This window comes from Heterodontus francisci, unplaced genomic scaffold (assembly GCF_036365525.1).
Source record: "Heterodontus francisci isolate sHetFra1 unplaced genomic scaffold, sHetFra1.hap1 HAP1_SCAFFOLD_93, whole genome shotgun sequence".
Classification (NCBI taxonomy): Eukaryota; Metazoa; Chordata; class Chondrichthyes; order Heterodontiformes; family Heterodontidae; genus Heterodontus; species Heterodontus francisci.
This window is the reverse complement of record NW_027140438.1, coordinates 5,991,568-6,013,039: the sequence shown is the minus strand read 5'-3', so window position 1 is coordinate 6,013,039 and position 21,472 is coordinate 5,991,568. Positions and strand designations below refer to the sequence as shown.

Here is a 21,472-nt window from a genome sequence, read left to right as displayed (position 1 = left end):
CAACTCCATTTCTCGCCATGCCAACTGTCTGTCACTCAGCCAGACAGCCTGTAATCTTGGTGTTATATTTGACCCCAGGGTGATCCTCCTATCAAATCTCCATATCCTCATTAACACTGTCTATTTTCACCTCCATGACATCACCCGCATTTGCCCTTATCTCGTCTTGTCGATAACATTGTTCCCTCCAGACTCGATGATTCTAATGCACTCCTGGCTGGCTTCACGAGTTACAACCTCTGCAAGCTCCGCTGTCTCGACCATTTGCCACTCAGGCATCTGCCCTCTGCTCACTGACCTACCTTTCCCAGCAATGAGCGGTTTTAAAATTCTCATCCTATTTTCAAATCCCTTCCTGGCCTCACAGCTCCTGTCTTTGCAATCGGCTCCAGATTGACAGCTCTCAGTTCTGGCTTCTTGAGCATTCCTGGTTTTAATTGTGCACCATTTGCGGCCGTGCCTTTATTTGCAAAGATCACACGCTCTAGAATTACTTCCTTAAATCTCTCTGCCTGTCAACCAGTCTTTCCTGCTTTAAGACGTTCCATAAAAACTAACTCTTTGACTTAGCTTTTGGTCATCTGACCTAATATATTTTTCGGTGCTCTGTGTTAAAATTTCTTTGATATCACTCCTGTATCGCCCCTTGGGATGTTTCATTACGTTAATGGCGCTAGATAAATGCAAGTCACTTGTAATTGAAGATGAGGGAAATAGGAGATGGCAGTAAATGTCTGACCAAGATAACAAATAAGGGTAACATACATGGATAAAGAACAGATACAGTTATATAACATGAGTATAAATTAACTGTTAATCGTGTGAGTGATTGCCTGTTTGACTCCGTACACAGCATTCAAAACATAAGAGGGGAACTGGAGACCAGAACTTGTCAAAGCCAGATGTAATAGCACATCTGAAACATTGCTGTTCTTTTCATTCTATGTCAGAAGTAAGTGTAAACAGATATTCTGTTGTATAGTTTTATTTACCTGTCCAAAGGTGCATTTAACGTTCTTTTTTTGAGCTGGTGATGGTAAAATCAGTTGTATTGAGTGATGATGTGAATGGCTATTGAACGTATAATCCTCATGTACTGTTATCCAACAGACCACGTGCAGTTAAGGCTCTCTGACGGTGGAAGCCCATGTAATGGCCGAGTGGAGATTTATTACAATGGGACTTGGGGCTCAGTTTGTGATGATTCCTGGGATCTGGCGGACGCTGACGTGGTTTGCAAACAGCTGGGTTGTGGAAAGGCATTGGACCTGGCACTTCCTGCATCTTGTGGGCCAGGTTCAGGGCCAGTTTGGTTGGATGAACTGAAGTGTTCCAGTAACGAATCATTTCTCTGGGAATGTCCCTCAGCATCGTGGGGTAACCACGACTGTTCTCATAAAGAAGATGTGAGGATCATGTGTTCAGGTAAAGGTGCTTCCATGTGCCCATTTTCCGTAGTGTTGTGCACGTGGTTTCACAGGGAAGATATGACTTCGAATTACATACAATGGACAGCACGGAAACTGGCCATTCGGACTAACTGGTCAATGTGGTGTTTACGTTGCCCACGAGTATGGCCCCACCTCACTGCACCTAACCCTCTTTGCATATCCTCCTGCTTCTTTCTGCCTCATGTACCTGTATAGCTTTACCTGAAAGGCATCAGTGCAAATCACCTCAGCAATTGCATGTGTTCGGAATTCAAAATTCAAACCACTCACTAGGTAAAAAAAAAAACAAATTCTCCTGAATTTCTTATTAGATTTATTCGTGATTATTCTATATTTATGATCACTAACTTCGGTCTCTGTCACTTCAGAAGTGATTAGTGCCTCTGTATCCCGAGGTCTCTTTGCTAATCTATATCATTTTCACTCTTATTTTACAAGAGGTACGTGGCCTCTTTATTCTTCCTGTCAACACTGAGCACCTTAGACTTATCTCTATTCAACTTATTTGGCAATTGTATGCCCATTCGGCCCGTTTATTAACGTCTTCCCGTATTTTGTCTCTCTCTTTCTTAGTGGTAACGACATCCCCAAATTGCTGTCATCTTAAATTTTGAAATTAAGTCTCCCTTGTGTAAATCCAAATCGTTCATGTAAATGTTGAGCAGCAGTGACCCAAGCCCTGTGGAACACCACTTCCCAACTTCCACCATTCTGGGTTACCACATTGTACCCGGACGGTGTGCTTTGTAGCTGGTTTCCTATCATTCTTCCACTGATCTCTTGACTTCACAGGCTCTGACCCCAGTCATGATCCTTGTCAGAGGCCTTCTGAAAAAAAAACATGCATATTACATCGACTGCATTATCCCTGTTATCTTTCTGTAACTTCTTCAAAGAATTCAATAACGTTGTTTGTCTTTCTGTTGTGAAATCCGTGTTGATTATTCTTTATTACTTTATGGGCTGTCGGTGTTTTTCTATCGCTTTTCTGAAATAATTACTGGAAATCAGTGAACACAACCGGTGCAGCATGTGTTGAACTGTGCAGTATGAACATCCAACGAGTTATCAATCTAACTATCTGGATATTTCTTGTGTCATTGACAGAGCACAAAGAGCTGCGGCTGGTGAATGGGAAGCATCGCTGTGAGGGGAGAGTGGAAGTGTTCTACAATGGCACCTGGGGAACAGTGTGCTCGGATACACTTGATGGACCTGATGCAGAAGTGATCTGCAAACAGTTACAGTGCGGTCCCCTCAGTTCTATCGATTATTATGCTCAGTCATTTGGAGAAGGATCCGGACCCATTTGGCTTGATGGGATGGAATGTATTTCACACGAATCGTTCCTTTGGCAATGTCAAAAAGAACCGTGGGGTAAACACAACTGTGAACACAGGGAGGATGCTGGTGTTGTTTGTTCAGGTAACACAACAAACCTCTAAATGTGCGAGTGTCATTTCAAACATTGGTGTCTGATACAGTCAGCATGTTTCTCTTCTGAACAGAAGCAAAAGTAACTAAGGAGCAGCACCACAGATCAAAGGACTGCATTCGAGAATATGATTGTAAACGTGGGCTTTCACCAGGTGCTACTTCCTCTTTATTATACCAACTATCTGACATGTACTCCTTTCTTATACTGCATCAATAATAACCATTGATACTCTTTGCCAGATTCTGGACATTGGTTGCGCCTGTTTGGAGGTAACACCAACTGCTCCGGGAGAGTTGAGATATTGTGCAACAACAGCTGGGGCACGGTGTGTGATGACTCCTGGGATATGGCCGATGCCAATGTTGTCTGCAGACAGCTGGATTGTGGTCACGCTCTTTTGGCCCCAGGAGGAGCTACTTTTTCCCAGGGTGACGGTGTTATCTGGCTGGATGAGGTGAAATGCACTGGAAGCGAATCTTCTCTGGCCGACTGTCCTTCTTCATCGCCGGCTCAGTCTGACTGTGAGCACAAGGAAGATGCCAGTGTGATTTGTTCCGGTGAGGGTGACAGGGTTTGGAGAGTGGGGTTAGGGTTCATTGTTTTGTTAAATTGACTCACTAGTTCCAGAAATTAAGCACAGTATTTATCGTTTAAATGGAAAGTGCTGAAATTTCATCCTCCTGAACCTTTTGTACAATATACTCCACAGGGCTCGATGTGCCTCCAATTGCTGTCCCGTCCACATCTGCAGGTACTTACCATTATTAGTATCCTCGCCAGCGTTAGGGTTTGAATTAGTTGAATTGGTATTGTCGTCATTTTCTCAAGATGCTATGAGCACTTTCTCACTGACTGGAATATCTTTTCCTCACCGCATATTTCAAATGGTCTGGTTGAAATTCAGCTAATTCCAGATTCTGGCGGGACCTGAACTGTCGTGTTCTCATCAGAAACATGGGGGCACTGTCTCTGTAATTTAGACTGGCTCACACTTCCCTCTGGTGCAATGTGCACCACACATATTGTGGAATGTTCAGCCTGACTCATTGCCCGGAAGCAGTGGATATAATTATTAACTCCCTTTTGTAAATATGTTATTGTGCAAGACGGACTGTGTATGTGTTAAACCTTTCTGTATTATTGTCATTAAGAACAGGGATATAAAACTACTTCCATCCTCGTTGCGGTCTGCTTCGGAGTTCTGCTAATCTGTGTGTTGATCTCACTGATGGTGGTTATACAGAAAAAGTCAATCAGAAGAGGTGAGGTTCATATCTTACCGCGGATCCAACGAAAGATCCCAGATATTGTGTCATATGCATGCAAAACTCTCGTTCCTCACAGATTTCTATGGACTGTCAAGTGGCCTTGTTAGAAACACATTTTTTTTTTTTTGCTGATTTTCTCCATTCAATGTGCTAAGGATTTGGTAAAATGTGACATTTAAAATGGAGAATGATTTGAAGTGTCCACATTCACTGTGAGAGTTCAGCACATCATACATGAAATTCTGGAAGAATTTACTTATTGTAACAAAGGATCCGGAAGTTTACTTCAACTTTTTAAGCTGTGCATTCAACTATTTACTTGTCTGGTAATCTTCCTTAATCCATTGGTTATCAGTTCCAGCCTTTCAGATTCCGGCTCTGGGCATCCAATATCGAGCTGTCTAACCGTGTCTGACTGTTATTTTGACAGGTGATACTTGTATAGGACCTTCTGTATTCACCAGCGGTGCTTCAACATTCCAAAACGACGCTTCCACTCATATTTCACCCATCCAAATCACTCCTGATTTATTATAAGAAATGGGACGCTTAATAAATGACACTTTTCATAATAATATAAAGTTCCTATAGAAATAGACCTCTCTCTCTTCAGAAAGATTCTGTAGCTGGGACAGCATAGGCGCCTAGCACTGCCAAGGACCCGACCAGAACAGGCTCTGTAACAAGACAGTCCGAAAGCTGATAAGATCGAGCCTTGTAACCTCACTAGACAGGCAGTCGTTTACAAACGATCACAAGCAGGAGATCAGGTCATAGAGTCATAGATTAATAGAGTTATTCAGCACTGAAACAGTCCCTTCGGCTCAGCGTATCTCTGCCGGCCATCAGGCACCTATCTATTCTAATCCCATTTTCCAGCACTTGGCCCATGGTGTTGTATGCAATGGCATTTCAATTGTTCATCTAAATACTTCTGAAATGTTGTGAGGGTTCCTGCCTCTACCACCTCTTCAGGCAATGTGTTCTAGACTCCAACCATCCTCTGGGTGATACTTTTCCCCTCAAATCACCTCGATATATCCTTCCCCTTACCTTAAAACGATGCCCCCTGGTTGCCGACCCCTGCACTAAGGGAAAAGTTTTCTTCCAATCTATCCTATCAATACCCTTCATAATTTTGTATACCTCAATCATATTCCCTCCTCAGCCTTCTCTGTTCTAAAGAAAGCAACCCCAGCCTTTCCAGTCTCGCTTCATAACTGAAATGCTCCTACCCAGGCAACATCCTGGTGAACCTCCTCTGCACCCTCTCCAGTGCAATCGCATCCTTCCGACTGTGCAGTTCCCAGAACTGTGCACAGTACTCCAGCTGTGGCCTAACTAGCGTTTTATGCTGCTCCATCATAACCTTTCTGCTCTTATATTATGTGCCTTGGCTAATAAAAGCAAGAATCCCATGTTCTTTCCGAACCACCTTATCTTTCTATGCTGCTGCCTTCAGTGATCTATGGACAAGTACACCAAGGTCCCTCTGACTCTCTGTACTTCCTATGGTACTACCATCCATTGTATATTCCCTTGCCTTGTTACTCCACCTAAAATGCATCACCTCACCCTTCACAGGATTAAATTCAATTTGCTGCTCCCTTGCCCATCTTACCAGCCCATCTATATCGTCCTTTAATTTAAGGCTTTCTTCCTCACTATTTACGACACCACAAGTTTTGGCATCATCTGCAAACTTACTCCTCATACCTCCTATATTCAGGTTTAGATGATTAATGTTCACTACAAACAGCAAGGGTCCCAGCACCGATCCCCGTGGTACATCACTGGTCACAGGCTTGCACTCAATAAAACAACCCTCGACCATTACTCTCTGCTTCCTACCACGCAGCCAATTTTGGATCCAATTTGTCAAATTGCCCTGGATCCCATTGGCTCTTACCTTCAAAAGGGAAATATTGAGAGTTCAGGGCTAAAATGTTCCCACAGAGTTGAAGGGTTAGACGAACAATTCCAGGGATATTGTGGGTGTCAAGGGATATGGAGGATTGGATAAGGATCAAAAAGGAGGCTACTGGCAGATTCAGAGCGCTGAAAAACAGCGGACTCCCGAGAGGAGTACAGAAAGTATAGGGGGTACTTAAAAATTGAATTCGGAGAGCGAAGAGGGGGCATGCAATAACACTGGTGAGGAAGATCAAGGGAACGCCCAATGCATTTTTTAAAAGTATATCAAGGGCAAGAGGATAACCAGGAAAAGAATGGGACTGATTAGGGATCAAAATGGCCGTCTGCAATGTGCAGGCAGAGGACGTAAATTCGGCTTTAATGGATTACTTTTCATCTGTGTTCACCATGGAGACGGCCGATGGCGGTGTCGAGATCAGGGTTTGTGAAGTACTTAAACAAATTAGCATTGAAAGGCAGCAAGTGTTTGTTGTTTTAGCGGGCTTAAAATAGAAAAATCCCCAGGCCCAGATGAGATGTGACCTAGGCTGTTAAGTGAGGTAAGGGAAGATCCAGCAGGGGCTTTGACAGACATTTTCAAATCCTCGCTGGCCACAGGAGATGGACCAGAGGATTTAAGGACAGTGAATGTCGTACCATTATTCAAGCAGGGTAGCAGGGGTAAACCAGGTAATTACAGGCAGGTGAATCTAACGTCAGTGGAAGGGAAAATATTGAAACAATTTTGAGGAACCTGATTAATCTCCAATTGGAGAGGCAGGCATTAATCAGGGACAGTCAGCATGGCTTTGTTAGGGAGAGATCGCTTCTAACAAACTTGATTGAAATTTTTTCCTCAGTCAACACATTTGTCCTCAGTCTGCTGCAGGTGAACATAGGGATATGCAGTAAAATTGACACATAGACATGCACGAAAATACGCACAACAAAACTACTCCACATTCACTGTACCCGAATTTGTCCCTTTACTTTCTACGTCTCTGTGATTTGGATGTGTTCGCAGATAATTTACTGTTCAACGCTCGTGGGTTGCAACTAAACTTTCATCTTCCCACCCTCCATCTGACAGGTTCTGTCACTAGTGGCAAGGGTTCACCGGCTGGTTTATACCAAGCAATTTATGAAGAGATTGGGAATATTCCACCTGGCAAGGATTCCTATCAGATCCGGCGTTCAGGTCTGTGTTTTATATTTCATGCCGAATGTTCACAAGACAAATGTCACTTCCACTTAACTACCCCATGTTAATGGTCAGTTTACTGACTGAACACTGTCAGAAATCCGCTCGCTATCCCCAGGTGAAGGAGTCATATCACAGTGAGAATGTGTCTATATCTGTGCGTCAAGCAAGATTAGCAATGGGTTTGAGAAGATTTCCGCCCGTTGCTACTGCTTAAAGAACGTGATTTCTGTTTGTTTGTAACTATCATGTCATTTTATTCCATTTAAGCTAGACCATAAATAGTCACTGCTCTCAGGAGGAGACAGTCACATTGACTCAGAGTTTATTTCTCTAAGTGACTGGATTTCTGGATCAGAAACACGCTTCCATCAGGAACTCCTAAACTGAAGTCGGTGGTTCCTGCAAAAACATATCCCAACACTTTGTATTCTGAAGTTTAACATTAATCTACAAATTCTGTTTCACAATACTGGGGCAACAACACTAGCAAATCGATAAAAGTTTTGTCTTGCGATATATTTGGAGGGCAATTTAACCATTGAGATTAATTTCTCAGTAAAGAACAAATCCGTTATTCGTCTCCTTTCACTCTTTACACTTTTCTGCCCCATTATCCGGGGTGGGGTTCGGTTTTAAAGCCACCACCATCCGTTTGAGACTCTGAAATTGAAAGAAACGCGGACAGAATGGAGGGATTCTGGATTATGAAACTGTGCGAACTGATTATGTTTTACACTATTGTCTCTGCTCTGATGTCTGAAATCTGACCCACCAGCTGTTTTAACTGCTCGCTGTATGAGCCAACATTCATGGTCCATTCCTAGTTGCTCTTGAACCACTGCAGTCCCTGTGATAAATGTTTTACAACCGTGTCAGACACAAAGTCCCAGGACATTGTCACCAGATGATGACGGTGTTATGTTATTTGCTGGAACGTCCCAATCGATCTCTCCAATAACCATCCATGTTTGTGTTTAACAGTTACTGATTCCATTGAGTCCCTAAATCGGATTGAATATTACACCAGTCACAGTTTGGGTGATACGGATCCTGGATCAGAAAATCCTGAAGGGAACTCCTCCAGTATTCAGGGTGGGTACATTTTTATTTGTTACCATCACGTTTTTTTAATCCATCACGCAGTCTGTTATCTAAAATCAACAACTAAATATATCAGAACTTAATCGCTGTAAAATGATGCTGCTGAATGCACGGGGATTTGCTGAGGGATTTTAGTTTTGAAGAAAGGAGAAATAATTTGGATGTCTGCAAAATAATACCGATTGCAACCAATACTTTAATGGAATGAAACATTCAATTATTGTGATTTCTGACACTGTTGTGTGGGCGGTGAAATGTGACATTTGTGTGTATGTTGAATGGGTGATTCAATGGGACAGATGTGACTTTAAAACGGAGGGCAGAATTTTGTCACACAGTGGCGACAGACTGGGAGGGAAATTGCCGCTGGATAGCAGTGCAAAGGAAGCCCGACGTATTTACTCTGTTAAGTGATATTCCTGGAAGCGGCCGAGCTGGTGGGTGGAGGCTGCACTTTAAGGCACTGGGCAGGCAATTGAGTCAATAAACAGGAAATTCATGGCAATTTTCCAAACCATTCACAATTTAATGAAAGGTGACAACAGTTTTCAGAGACTCGCCATCTATAAGGAGGGGGAAGGACAGAGGAAGGTCAGTTTTGGCTGTGAAAAGCATTGTGGCACTGGAGGGAGGGGGAGAGATACTGTATCGCGGTATTGGCAATCTGGAGGCTGACCTATCTTGGCGATCATAACAGAGGTATTTAGGATGAGCATCCTCTCCGACTTGAAACTTACCTACACCAAGTAAAACGAATGGAGACCTTGAGAAGTGAGTGCAGCAATTTACAATAGGTCTACGCCACGCCGGTTTTGAGGCCTCCCATTGTGGAGGAGAATGAGAGATGGAAGCAGCTGCAGTCCCCAGGAGTTGGGCTGCAGCACCCAGATAGGGACAATAATCATGAGGCTGGAAAAGAGTGTGGATGAGCAGGGCACACAGCCGCAAAAACCAGCTTCTTGAGTGCAGAAGATGCTACCCCCCAGAGAGGGCTTACCATCAGAGGCTCTGCTTCCTGCAAATATCGGAACAGCAGTGTCACTGAAGATTGTGCTTCTCCAAGAAGGTGGGCACTGAGCTGTGCTCCATGGTGTAGGAACATCTGAACAAATGAGTGAGGCACCCCTTCTCTAATTTAATTTTTATCATTTGTGACATTTAAGGCTGTCAAATTAATGTTAGGCACTGCACTCACCTTGTCATACTATATCAGGGCATTGATCCCGTTCCTGCACTGAAACCTCTGACATGGGACTACCTCACGGCTGCTCACTCCCTGCTCAATCTCCTGCCATGCCCTCCCCACCTGCCTCGCTGGCCTCCTCCTCCGGTCCCGATGGAAAAGCGCTTCCCTCCTTGCCCTTGCTGCCTGGAGGAGCACTTCCATGGAGGCATGCGAAAACCTGGGCGCCAACCTTGCTCTGGCTGCTGCCATCTGCCGAACATGCAGGTTGTCAGTCTCCCAACCAATATCCTACACTGCCCCTTCCTTTCAATCGATTACAGGCTGCATTTTAAACATAGCATGAGCTATGACTCGCCTATCGTGACACGACACGGTCCCATCATTCGCCAGCCTCTAATCTCACTACGGCTGAAGATCACAGTTTACCCTGGCTGGCCCGTGTCGACTGACGTCTAATAATATAATTCTAAGTATTCAGTGATACCATTTAATTTCAGTGAAAATCATTATTTCCGCTCAGGTCTGGTTCCGGGTGATTATGATGATGTTGAGACTGGAGCCATTGACACTCAGGATGGTCACTTGTTGCTGAACAGTAGTCCTGATGATCTCTTCACAAGTGCTGGCGGTGATCTCTCCACTCTCGGTGAGTTAAACTCCCACAGTCACCAGCTCTCTGTCACTACTTTGAATTTCGTTCCACTCGGCGATGTCACAGACTGCTGGTTGATTTAAATACATGTTGTGATTAAAGGAAATTAGACAAAACAATGCTTGAAATATTTTAGAAAAGACACCCTTATGTTATTCGGTGTGTGATATCTCTCTTGCTAACACTTTGACTGGAAATCTTCCAGGTGCTCAATCTGAACACCCTGATTCAGTCTTAGCTGATCCATTTCATCTGCTTTCACCCAGCGGTAAAAAAAACAACACGGTGAATGGAGATGGAAAACATTCCGAGGCCAACAAATTCCAGTCCCCTTTACGTTATACGTATATAGATGACCCGCATTGGACCAGCTTTCAGTCCAATCATTAAATCATAAACTTTCTCTCCACAGTATACAGCTCTCAGACCCGCACTGAGCCCACTTTCAGTCCAGTCATTCATCCATAATCTTTCTCTCCACAGTATACAGCTCTTAAACCCGCACTGATCCCGCTTTCAGTCCAATCATTAATCCATAATCTTTCTCTCCACAGTATACAGTTCTCAGACCCGCACTGATCCCGCATTCAGTCCAATCGTTCATCCATAATCTTTCTCTCCACAGTATACAGCTCACAGACCCGCACTGATCCCGCTTTCAGTCCAATCATTAAGCCATAATCTTTCTCTCCACAGTATACAGCTCACAGACCCGCACTGATCCCGCTTTCAGTCCAATCATTAAGCCATAATCTTTCTCTCCACAGTATACAGCTCACAGACCCGCACTGATCCCGCTTTCAGTCCAATCATTAAGCCATAATCCTTCTCTCCACAGTATACAGCTCACAGACCCGCACTGATCCCGCTTTCAGTCCAATCATTAATCCATGATCTTTCCCTCCGTAGTTTCCAGCTCTCAGACCCGCACTGATCCCGCTTTGATGCCTCCCTCCATTCCTGAAAACAATGAGGATGTTCACTGTGACACGTTCACAATAGCAGACATTACACCAAAGATGGGCACTGACTGTGTAGTTCAACATCTTACATCTCCATCAGTCTGGTAAGACCAATGTTTTATAATTTGTTCCGTGTATTGTGCTGACAGTGTCCAGTCCCAGCTGTATCCGATATTAAGAATATCGATATTGATTCCAAAGTATCAGAAAGATGATGGGTGGCACAGTGGTTAGCACCGCAGCCTCACAGCTCCAGCGATCCGGGTTCAATTCTGGGTACTGCCTGTGTTTAGTTTGTAAGTTCTCCCTGTGTCTGCGTTTTCACTGGGTTTCCTCCCACCACCAAAAGATTTACAGTTGATTGGTAAATTGGTCATTATAAATTGCCCCCAGTAGACGTTGGTGGTAGGGAAATGAAGGAACAGGTGGGGATCTTGTACGAATATGGGATTAGTGTAGGACTAGTAAAAATGGGTGGTTGATGGTCGGCAGAGACTCGGTGGGCAGAAGGGCCTGTTTCAGTGCTGTATCTCAAAAAAAGAGAGAACATTTTCTGTACTTACTAAAGAAATAAGAGGCTTATTGAAGCAGAAATATTCTGAAGAGATCATATACTGTATTTGATGTATTTGTTTGGTGGTTAACATTGCTGTAAACCTCTCAAGTCGTTTTTGTTGTCCTTTCAGGTAAAAGTCAGCCTCAAATCCAGTGTATGATGTCTGGAGGTGGATCACAGACTGATGTGTTATTCTGTGTTAAATCTGAAGGAACGGCATGAACTTTCCCAACAGTGTGAACACGATAATTGTGCTTTGTTTTACGATATAAACATCACTTTATTTTTTATCAACCATCATTTTACATTGTTTTGAAATAACTAGATTTGGCTTTTCTCTTTATTTTGTCTGAAGGTGCGTGTTTTCTGTTTAATTAAAATACCAAACAGAATTGATTTCGGAACATTTCTCTGTCTGTACAAATACTGAGATATATTACTTCGCATGTAATTACACTGTTACAGAGATGAAAACCATTGCTTATTAATGAAGAGTTCATGTAATGTTCGTTTTGTAACCGATTCACTTTTCCATATCCTGTTAAAAAAGGTTTAGAACACGTCAGGTGACAAATAAATGGTCTGTCTCTTTAATCTGCATTTAATGTAACTTCTTCCTCCACCACCACATACTCGATATGGACAAATTACTGCAGTTTCTAATGTAAGTGTTGATGTACAATGGGAATAACCTTCAAAAATAATTAAAATGATTTATTCAATGTTGCAGTTGGAATTTGTGCCTTTGTCAATATTAACGACTGTATTGTGGTTCAAGGACTAAATATACACCAATTTCGAGATACAATATAATGTTTTCCTGCGCTACACTATCCCGGAGTATGGTGGGAGAGCAGGAGAAACTGGTCAGAAATTCATGCGTTTTTGCCGTCAATTTTAAACATTTCAGTTAGTCATCAGCAGAGCGCAATTGTTACTCTGTCGGGAGAGCAGCTACACCATGCATTACTCTCCAGAAAATTGTGATTTTTGTGATTCGTCGGCTTACTGAAATACCCGTATCCACCAGCAGACGGCGAACATCATTTGAATTGAAAACGAATTTTGCTGGAAACACATAACAGCTGAGATATCATCTGTGGCGAGAGACACAGGACCAGCTTTGAACGTTATTGCGATTTCGTCAGAAATATATATTAGTCGAGATTAATTACTTTTAGCAAATACAGAATCAGGGAAAAAGGATGGACTGGAGAGAGTAAAAGAGTGAAGGTTTGTGTTAAGATGGAGGCAAGTGTTATGAAATGAATTCCGCCCCCTTTACTCTCTCTTATCTATCTCCCTGTGATGTGCAGCATTTTATTCTCTCAACCCTCACATTGTCATTAAACCTGCTGACAATGGAATCGCTGTTGTTGTTTGTTGTAAAGACCTCTACCTTGGGGCGCCTAAACACGAACTCTCTGACATATCGTTCCACTTCCCCCAGACCATGAGTCCATCACTGAACATCATGTCATCCTTTCCCATATTATCTTTGAACTCATTTCCTCTTGAGATCTTCACCCCATGCCTGTGACCGCGCACAGCCCCTTCTAAATCCTCCAAACATCCACAAACAAGGCTACATCGTAAGACTCAACATTTCAATCTGTTCCTTTCCGATGGATCTTAACTCTTTCCATTGCACTTTCTCCCCTTGTCTTCTTCTGTCGCCATCCAGGATTTTAGCTACTCTGGTTTCCGGGCCATAAATGTTTCCTTTTCGCCATGGACATCCAGTCCAACACTGTAAACGAGATATGTAGATTCCTTCAACTACATCCCACCCCAGGCCGTCCAACCACTCTACATTTACATCTCTCACCAAGATGTTCATTCCCTTTAAACTTCTCTTTCTCTCTCGAGAGCATGTAATTCTCTTAAAACTCTATCTCTCACTAGGATGATCAATACCTTTAAAACTCAATCCATTCAGGAAATTCGGATCCCTACATGTCCATCCCTCATCAGGACGGCCATACCCTCAATATGTCCATCTCTTACCAGGATGTTCAAACCATCTGCAACTTAGCCCATTCAAAATATTCAGGTCTGTACTTTTCCGTCCCACACCGGGATGTCCAGTCGCTTTACAGTCCATCTTTCACCAGGATGTATCTTCCACCTACACCTGTATCTCTGAATAGGACGTGAGCCTTTCTGTATCGCAATCCCTCGCCTCGCCATCCAGTTGTCTGACACCTTTACATCCCACCAGCACACGACATCTTGTTTGGTAACATTGATGACTATTTCATTGTAGTTTCCTGAGTTCATTCTCAGCTGAAAGGAATTAACTTTGCTTCTAGCCGTCAGCCCTACTTTACATTTACACGACCCATCCCCAATTCGATTCCTCGAAATCTTATTTCTAAAACTGAGGAACGGCAGGTAGCTCACAGTGTCTATCTGTAGCCACCAACCCAGAGACCTAGCTCGATTATGCACCCCACCTCCCCCATCCTGCTTCGTGTCAGATCTCTATTGCCTTCTCCAGGTATCGACATCTCTGTTACAGCAGTTCCAATGATGCCACCTTCCACATCATCATTTCCGAATTGGCTTCTGTCTTTGATCGGCTGAAGAGTTCCCTTCTTCAGGCACGTAACCTGCAATTCCACCCTCATCCCTTCTCGTCACCACCAGAGCCATGATCCGGTTAGCCTTGTCCTCACTTGCCACAGCAACACTTACATATTCAACAGTTTTCTGCAATTTCAGCCGCCAGCGCCATGTGACGACGAAAGGCATCATTCCCTCCCTTCCCCATTCAACAATCCAAAGGCACTATTCCCTCTGTCAAGCTCTTGGTTAGTTCTCTGTCAATCCCAGAATCACTCCTCTTGCAACAAAAAACATCTCATGCAATGGTTGAATGATGCAACACCTGTTCTTTCCCCTCTTCCCTTTTCACAGAGAGCATCCCAAACATTCTTACTGGATGAAACAAGCATCTAATTGTACCTACTTCGAACTGAATACATGGTATTTGTTACTCACAATGTAGTCTATTCTGTTGAGAACAAACGGCGATTTGATGAGGCTTCAATGAACACGTCAACTTTATATTAGCACTTTTCAGCCCTAAAAGTGTTCCTGTATTTTTTAATAGCGGGTATTTGTAATGGACGAGCAAGTTGAATTGGAGGAAGTATGGGTTCGTGCTCGGTGTCCGGATCCCCTATTGACTCATGACAGTAGCAGTTACCCTGGACTCAACCTTCCTCTTTCCTATCATATTGGCAGATATGTGGTCCTCTTTGACAATTATTTCATATTTCCCTCCCACTGCCATGTATCAGCAGCCAGACCTGGAGCCCACACTGAGAGATGGCTCTGCCATGCCAGTCACTGCACTGTCATTGTGCAGCAGAATTGGAGACCACACCGAAAGCTGACCACGTGGTGCCTGGCATTGCACGGTGAAGCAGCGAGTAACATGTGAAGTCTGAGAACAAGTGATTAAATATTGGTTGCATTGAAATGCTACTCAAACCCCTTCCTCCCACCCCTGCACCAAGTGATTCACGAAGATGATTCTTCCCCTACATTTAGGTCAAATCTCCACTGCACCTGGACAGAGAAAATCGTTGCATGAGGCATTCCCACGCCCACACACTGAGGGCCCTATGTTATTACTAAAACATTTTGCACAAATTGACATGGATAAATGTTTGAGTAATATTACGTTAATAAATTGCACTCAAATTAATATTCATTCATGTGCCACCTAATAGTGTTCCCTTGAAGGCTGGTATTTTCTAATTATAGAGCTGCCCCTTTTAATTCAGCATGGTGGACGCTTGCAGCTGTCGTAAAAATGGTACTGCAGATATTTACAACCAGCATTTTCGGCGGTGCGACCGAGAATGGAACTGGCTTCAGGTTGGTGCATCTGGACAACATTGCTGGTGCGTGCATGGGCATGGGACGAGGGTCTGTCAAGGGCACAGATGTACTTCCCTCTTGAAAGAGGACACTACCTGCAGCTGCCGTAGCGCCAGTCTGATCCCATGGGGCTGTGCATTATCTCTCACTGATCTGCATGAGAGAAAACTAAAGGACACCACTGATCCGACCCAAGCTCCTCTCCATTCGAACCACTAAATCTGTCAACGCTGCTTCACTACTTTTCGAGGCTGGACGTCACTGTAGAAACCAAAGCTCCAATAGCAGCAGGTTGGGTTTCAATCAAAGCTGGCCTTGGTGGTTACCAGGGCTCTTGCATAGTAAGCTTCCGGAGAGGACAACACATTCTTCATAAGAGAACACAGGCAACTCGTTCCATGAACAGGAACGTCCGGGTGCCATTCAGAGACTATTGGCTCCTCCATAGTCTCATCCATGATGTTGAAAGTCTTTGACAGGTTACCCACGCAACCGTTCTCTACTGGTACTATTCCAATTTCCTTTGCGTGAACAGCCAGGCATTGAATTGGTATTCCCCACACTCTTCAGCAATGTTTGGGTCAGGGCGCATTCGCCTGCCTCCTCTGTCCTCCACTGTGCCTTTCACCACTACCCGTGCTACTCACTTGCAATGTGAACTTCACCCTGTACAGACTGTGCTATCTCACCATCATTCCCATGCATTGTGCTAAATGCTGAACTGGTGCGTGTTGAAGTCAGAGGGGTGACTGTTCAGATTGGTATTGCTGGCTTGGTTCTCCTGCTTCTGAAGGGCCGAGTCGTGCAGAAGAATCTGTCAGCAGAGACAGTAAAAGCGAAATATGAGTACTGGGCAGGCTAAGCAACCTCATATCTGTGAGAGTGGAGAGGCACCTACAATTTGCCGCAGCTCCCTTAAAGAGATGCACATCTAGGACAAGAAGAAAAGAAGAGAACCTTTCGCAAAACAAATCAATGTCGATGGTTATGTATTTTGCTGCGATGTGTCCGCTTCAGAGACCTGTTAAGTTAGTGAGTCACGCAGCATTTTCTGAATCGTTTAGATGTGTGGTCGGGGTCAGTTTATTTGAACTTGTTCAGTTTGTCCGCAGGAGGTCAATTTATGAAAATACTGTCCGTTTATGGTTAGTGGCCAGTTGATGTTCAATGTGCCATTCTATAGATGCCGTGCACATTTATTTTCTTGACCATGAAACAGTTATGAAATACTGGATAAACACATATTGCATCAGTTGGAGCCATTGGTGCAGTTCATGGAAGTGGATCTACCAGTGGTGGTAAGCATTATGATATTAAACATAATGTCAAGAAAACCTGCTATAAAAAGGGGATTTTTTTAAATTCATGGATTGGCAACCGACTTTAAACGTTTAATTATTAAGTATAATAAACTCACCTCTTCCTTGTTTAAACTCAAGAAAACTTGTCCAATTGGTTCTTTTACGATCACAACAAAGGATAAAGGTAAAACACTCACTGGAGTGTTAAGTACATCCAGTGTTTAGAAAGGAAGAAACCCTGCTGCGGTCAAATGAGAAGAAGGACAATTGGGGTATAGTGTGACCCTCGTCACCTGATCGTAACAATAAGCAATGCACTATTCTGTATTCCAAAGAGACGAGGATACCACTGTGAAAATGTAGCCAGTGCACTGTTTAGTCTTCCCCACCAGAGGTGTAAGCTGGTATTCACCAAATGAGGTAGACATTACTACATCATTGTAGTCTTTGCACTCATCATTGCTATATAAATATAATACTGCACTGTCACACCTACAAAAGAATGGAGGTATTACTGTATCAATGCAACAATTGTATTGTGCAGTATTCACCAGCAGAGGGAGGCAGTACTGTTTAAATGCAAGCATGATACTGTTCAGAATCCACAGGCAGATATGGACAGTATAATACCAATGTAACTATTGCGCTGTGCAGTTTTCACCAGTGGAACAGTCAATCAAATTATATTCTGGGCTTTGGGAAGTTTCAATTCATGTCTGTGCAATATCTGGGCAAGTACACCGTTTGACATATAAACGTGTTCAGAAGAAAGCATGTTACTGACCTTGTTTGTTTAGTGACTGTGATTCATGGCACTTTCCAAGGGACCTATTTGTGTCACTGCGAGGTTTCTCTTTGATATCAATAAGATTCTCCTTGCAATGTTACTCTACTATTGCGTCAATGACTGACAGGCACCTGTAGCTTTACAAAGAGGGAGAGAATGGATCAACATCTGAGAACAATAGGCTGGAAGAGTATGCTCTGGGAGTTTCAATGTGTATATTCAAATTGCCATATAGTATATATAGAAATTATGATACATATGGCGGTTCAGAGTGTCCACAGGTTGTGCTATCTCTGATCGTTAGTTCCTGGTGAGCCTCCATCTCCAACTATTAATTCAGTAAACTACTGTCTTTTTGTTTCATTAACCACCTCATTACTGCTGCCTGTTCCTTGTAAGGATCAATGACTCTGATGGTATCTGAACTGGCCTGTGGTTTAGCAGAGTTTAGTAAGTCATATGAGGAAAAGACTGAGGACCGAGTCAGCAAACTCTTGAACATAATGGAGTCTTCTTTAATCTGTTTTCTTTCACTTTCTCTTTCAGTGCCATCTGCTGGCTTGTGTGTGCATGGTAGCCTCAAATGAACAATATGTCCAATACAATTGTCAAAACACTACGATATCTAGTTACTAACTGTATGAAGCATGCTTTACTGTATTTGTTTTATCATTTAATAACTTATATTCGCGGCTCTTGGCGGTAAGTGCATCTCGCCATTTGAGCAATTACATGACATCCCTGATTGGGAGTTGTGTGTCCAGGGGATCCCTCGGGTGCGAGACTTTATTTGCAAGGGGATACTGGGACTGAGACTATGTTCCAGTTTTCACAGAATCGTAGGGCATTCTCAGCATTTGCAAATGGACCTCTGGATTATGTCATCGACAGACGGTTCTGGGATTGCTTATCAATGAATGCAATTTGTCCATTGAAGTGGCAACATTTGAAAAGAATCTCTGGGAGTTTGGTAATATCTTCTGGGTCCATAAGATTTTCGTTTCAGGAGACCTTGCAACTGTCAGTATTTATTGTGTCCCGTTAATGTTATCTATTGACAGAGATACTCTGAAATTACCGTGTTGACAAGGGGATCCTCGAATTTCAACGTTTATATAGGATCCTGCATGTGTGGCAAAAGTTACATCCGAATATAAGTGCTTACTGGATGTTCCTTCGTTACTTGCACCATTTTCAGAATGTCAATGGCTAATCAGGGTGGCACAGTGGTGCAGTGAATTGCACCGCAGCCTCACAGCTCCAGTGACCCGGGATTAGGTCTGGGTACTGCCGGTGCGGAGTTTGTAATTTCTCCCTGTGACCGTGTGGGTTTCTGCCGGATGTTCCGGTTTCCTCCCACAGCGAATGACCTGCAGGTTGATAGGTAAATTGACCATTATAAATTGCCCCGAGTTTAGGTAGGGAATATGGGATTAATTTAGGATTAGCATAAATGGTTGGTTGTTGATCGGCACAGAGTGGGTGGGCCGAAGGGCCTGTTTCAGTGCTGTATCTCTAAATGAATAAAGTACCAGTATTTATGATTTACAGGATTGGCCGGCTTCTCACAGATACAAGAGACCCATACCAAACATCTTAAACCTCCATCATTCTGTCCGAGTAATTCAAGTTGCTGTGGCAACCAGTTGCTGTCAACACCCATAACTCATACTTACTAAATTGTCAGTCTGTTTGATACCTGCAAAACATAACTCAGGGGAACAAACCTATCAGATTGTGACGGGACCCGAAATCCCTGCAGAAACCAGTGAGTGGATGGCAAAGTTATGAGGGTCATTAGCCTGGTTCCAATACAGTTTGTGAATTCTTTGGTTAAATGTCCATTTCAGGAGAGTTGTTGTTTCACATCCGGGGAAAGAATTAATTTCAAGGTTTTCTACTTATGGTAACTTTATAGAGACACGTCAGCTGTGCTAATTTGTTGATCAGCATTAGATCTTCAGGCTCTTTTCATTTTCCAGATCTACTTTCACTCCCGGATATATCAAACTGACATTAATTATTATTTATTGAGTTACAGTGGACAGTTTATTGAAACAACATCTACCTTCAGCTCCCATCTTTGCATTGAATCATAGGGAGTTAACAAATGACATTATTAGAGGCTACATTCCTGGTGATTGGATCACAACGAATTAACCGTTTACAGTAACACAGCCTCACTCGCCTGACTAGATTATCAACAGTGTTACTGTTTCATTAACCTCTATATGCAGGTGGAGAAAACAGCTTGAACATTTCACAAGTTCATCTATTTTACTTTAAAACCACATGGAGAATTGATGCTCCTGCTGTACCGAACTTTGCTGATTGATTTGAACTTAGTCATTTATCGTGAACTGTTGATATTTGTGTTTTACATTTTGGAAAGTGTACACAGATTACCATATCTTTGTACTGTGAGTCAGTCTTTGAAATAAGAGATCAGTTTATTTGCAGTCACTAAGCTCTTACATTTTTCCAATGATCAATGATATTGCACAAACATTCGTCCCCCGATACTTTGTCCTTATGGATTTTATGTAGCTAAGTTCAAAGTCCGAGGTCAAATGTCCTGCAGCAGTATGTTGATATCACAGAAATCATCACAATGTCAGGCGCTTCCTCTCAGTTCAACAGAACAACAAAACACACAGTGACTGTTCTGAGGTCCTGCAGACTGTGAGCTGCTTTTCATATATTTCGGTAATGTAAATTCTTTGTTGATTCCAAGTGATCACCTTTGATAAAGCACATTCCGTAATGCTTACAAGGAACACATCACATCCCTCCCTGCACAGTTCAACGATGGTGAATGTTTGGAATTTCTGATTACCAGTCAGTGTGTCTTTGTGTTCTGATTCTCTCGACAGTCTCACTGAGTGATCACATTTCCTCAAAGATTTGGCAAGTTACCCTCTGAAGCTTCACAGTCCTTATATGGAGTATAATTGTGCGGCATTTCGGAGAGGAACGATTCAGAAATACATTGCCGCTCTACATGGGCTTATACAAGAAAAGTGGGCAAAAAAAACAGTGATGGCTCTATTGCTGGTAATGGTGGTAATGGTAATCGAGGTGGCTGCCCTCGACATCAAGGCAGCAAGTTACAAAATGTATTTCTAATGTGATCACTTTCCTCATCCCCTCATAGCCCTTTCTTGCCAGCCTCTCCAAAGTCATGTTTCTATTGCATTTATTTCTTTCTCTTTACATTCAATTACAACCTCACTTCTTAATTTCTCCATGATATTTTATTCTGTAAAAAGGCAAAATCCTGCGGAGGCTGGGAAGCTGAGAAATTAACAGCAAGTTCTGGTACTACCTTGTAGGCAAGGTAGAACTTTTAGGAAGAGGAACAGAATTAAAATTCCCGGCTGGAGAATTTTCTTCAGAACTATAAAGTGTTCTGTTGCAGCAGTATTTATGTAAGAACAGAGGCTGGGAAAAGGGGAACAGAGGAAAGGAATGAAGGAACTAAAGAGAATAACTGACAGGGTGGAAGGCAGTAATGATTAAATGGAGAGCGGAATCATTCCCAACGCCCGCTGTCAAAAACAAATGGAGGAGTAGTTATCATGTGAGTCTTTGAAGTTGACGCTGATTCCGGAAGATTGAAGCAGTGTGGCAGGCCGTGACAGAAACATCAGCATGGGAATGGGGCAGGGAATTATAATGGCAAGTGACTGGAAGCTAAGCATCACGTTTGCAGACTTATTGGAAGTGCTCAACAAAGCAGTAACAGAACATGTACTTGGTTT

General features: G+C 43.1%; 1 protein-coding gene across 1 annotated transcript; it reads left to right on the top strand.

Annotated features, from left to right (window-relative positions):
• The first annotated feature begins 2,662 nt into the window (after positions 1-2,662).
• LOC137359813 (scavenger receptor cysteine-rich type 1 protein M130-like) lies at positions 2,663-20,543 on the top strand. Its single transcript, XM_068025510.1, has 9 exons — positions 2,663-2,876; positions 2,960-3,040; positions 3,129-3,446; positions 3,599-3,640; positions 4,041-4,098; positions 14,045-14,126; positions 14,848-14,892; positions 18,603-18,735; positions 20,446-20,543. Exons 1-9 carry the CDS (start codon positions 2,774-2,776, stop codon positions 20,541-20,543), a joined length of 960 nt encoding a protein of 319 aa, XP_067881611.1. The 5' UTR covers positions 2,663-2,773.
• The last annotated feature ends 929 nt before the right edge of the window (positions 20,544-21,472 follow it).

Excerpts from the sequence above, each read along its gene's own strand:
- LOC137359813 (XM_068025510.1), top strand. The coding sequence starts at position 2,774 with ATGGAATGTATTTCACACGAATCGTTCCTTTGGCAATGTCAAAAAGAA. Across the intron at positions 3,447-3,598 it reads TGCCAGTGTGATTTGTTCCG|GGCTCGATGTGCCTCCAATT; the intron begins GTGAGGGTGACA and ends TATACTCCACAG. Across the intron at positions 3,641-4,040 it reads TGTCCCGTCCACATCTGCAG|AACAGGGATATAAAACTACT; the intron begins GTACTTACCATT and ends ATTGTCATTAAG.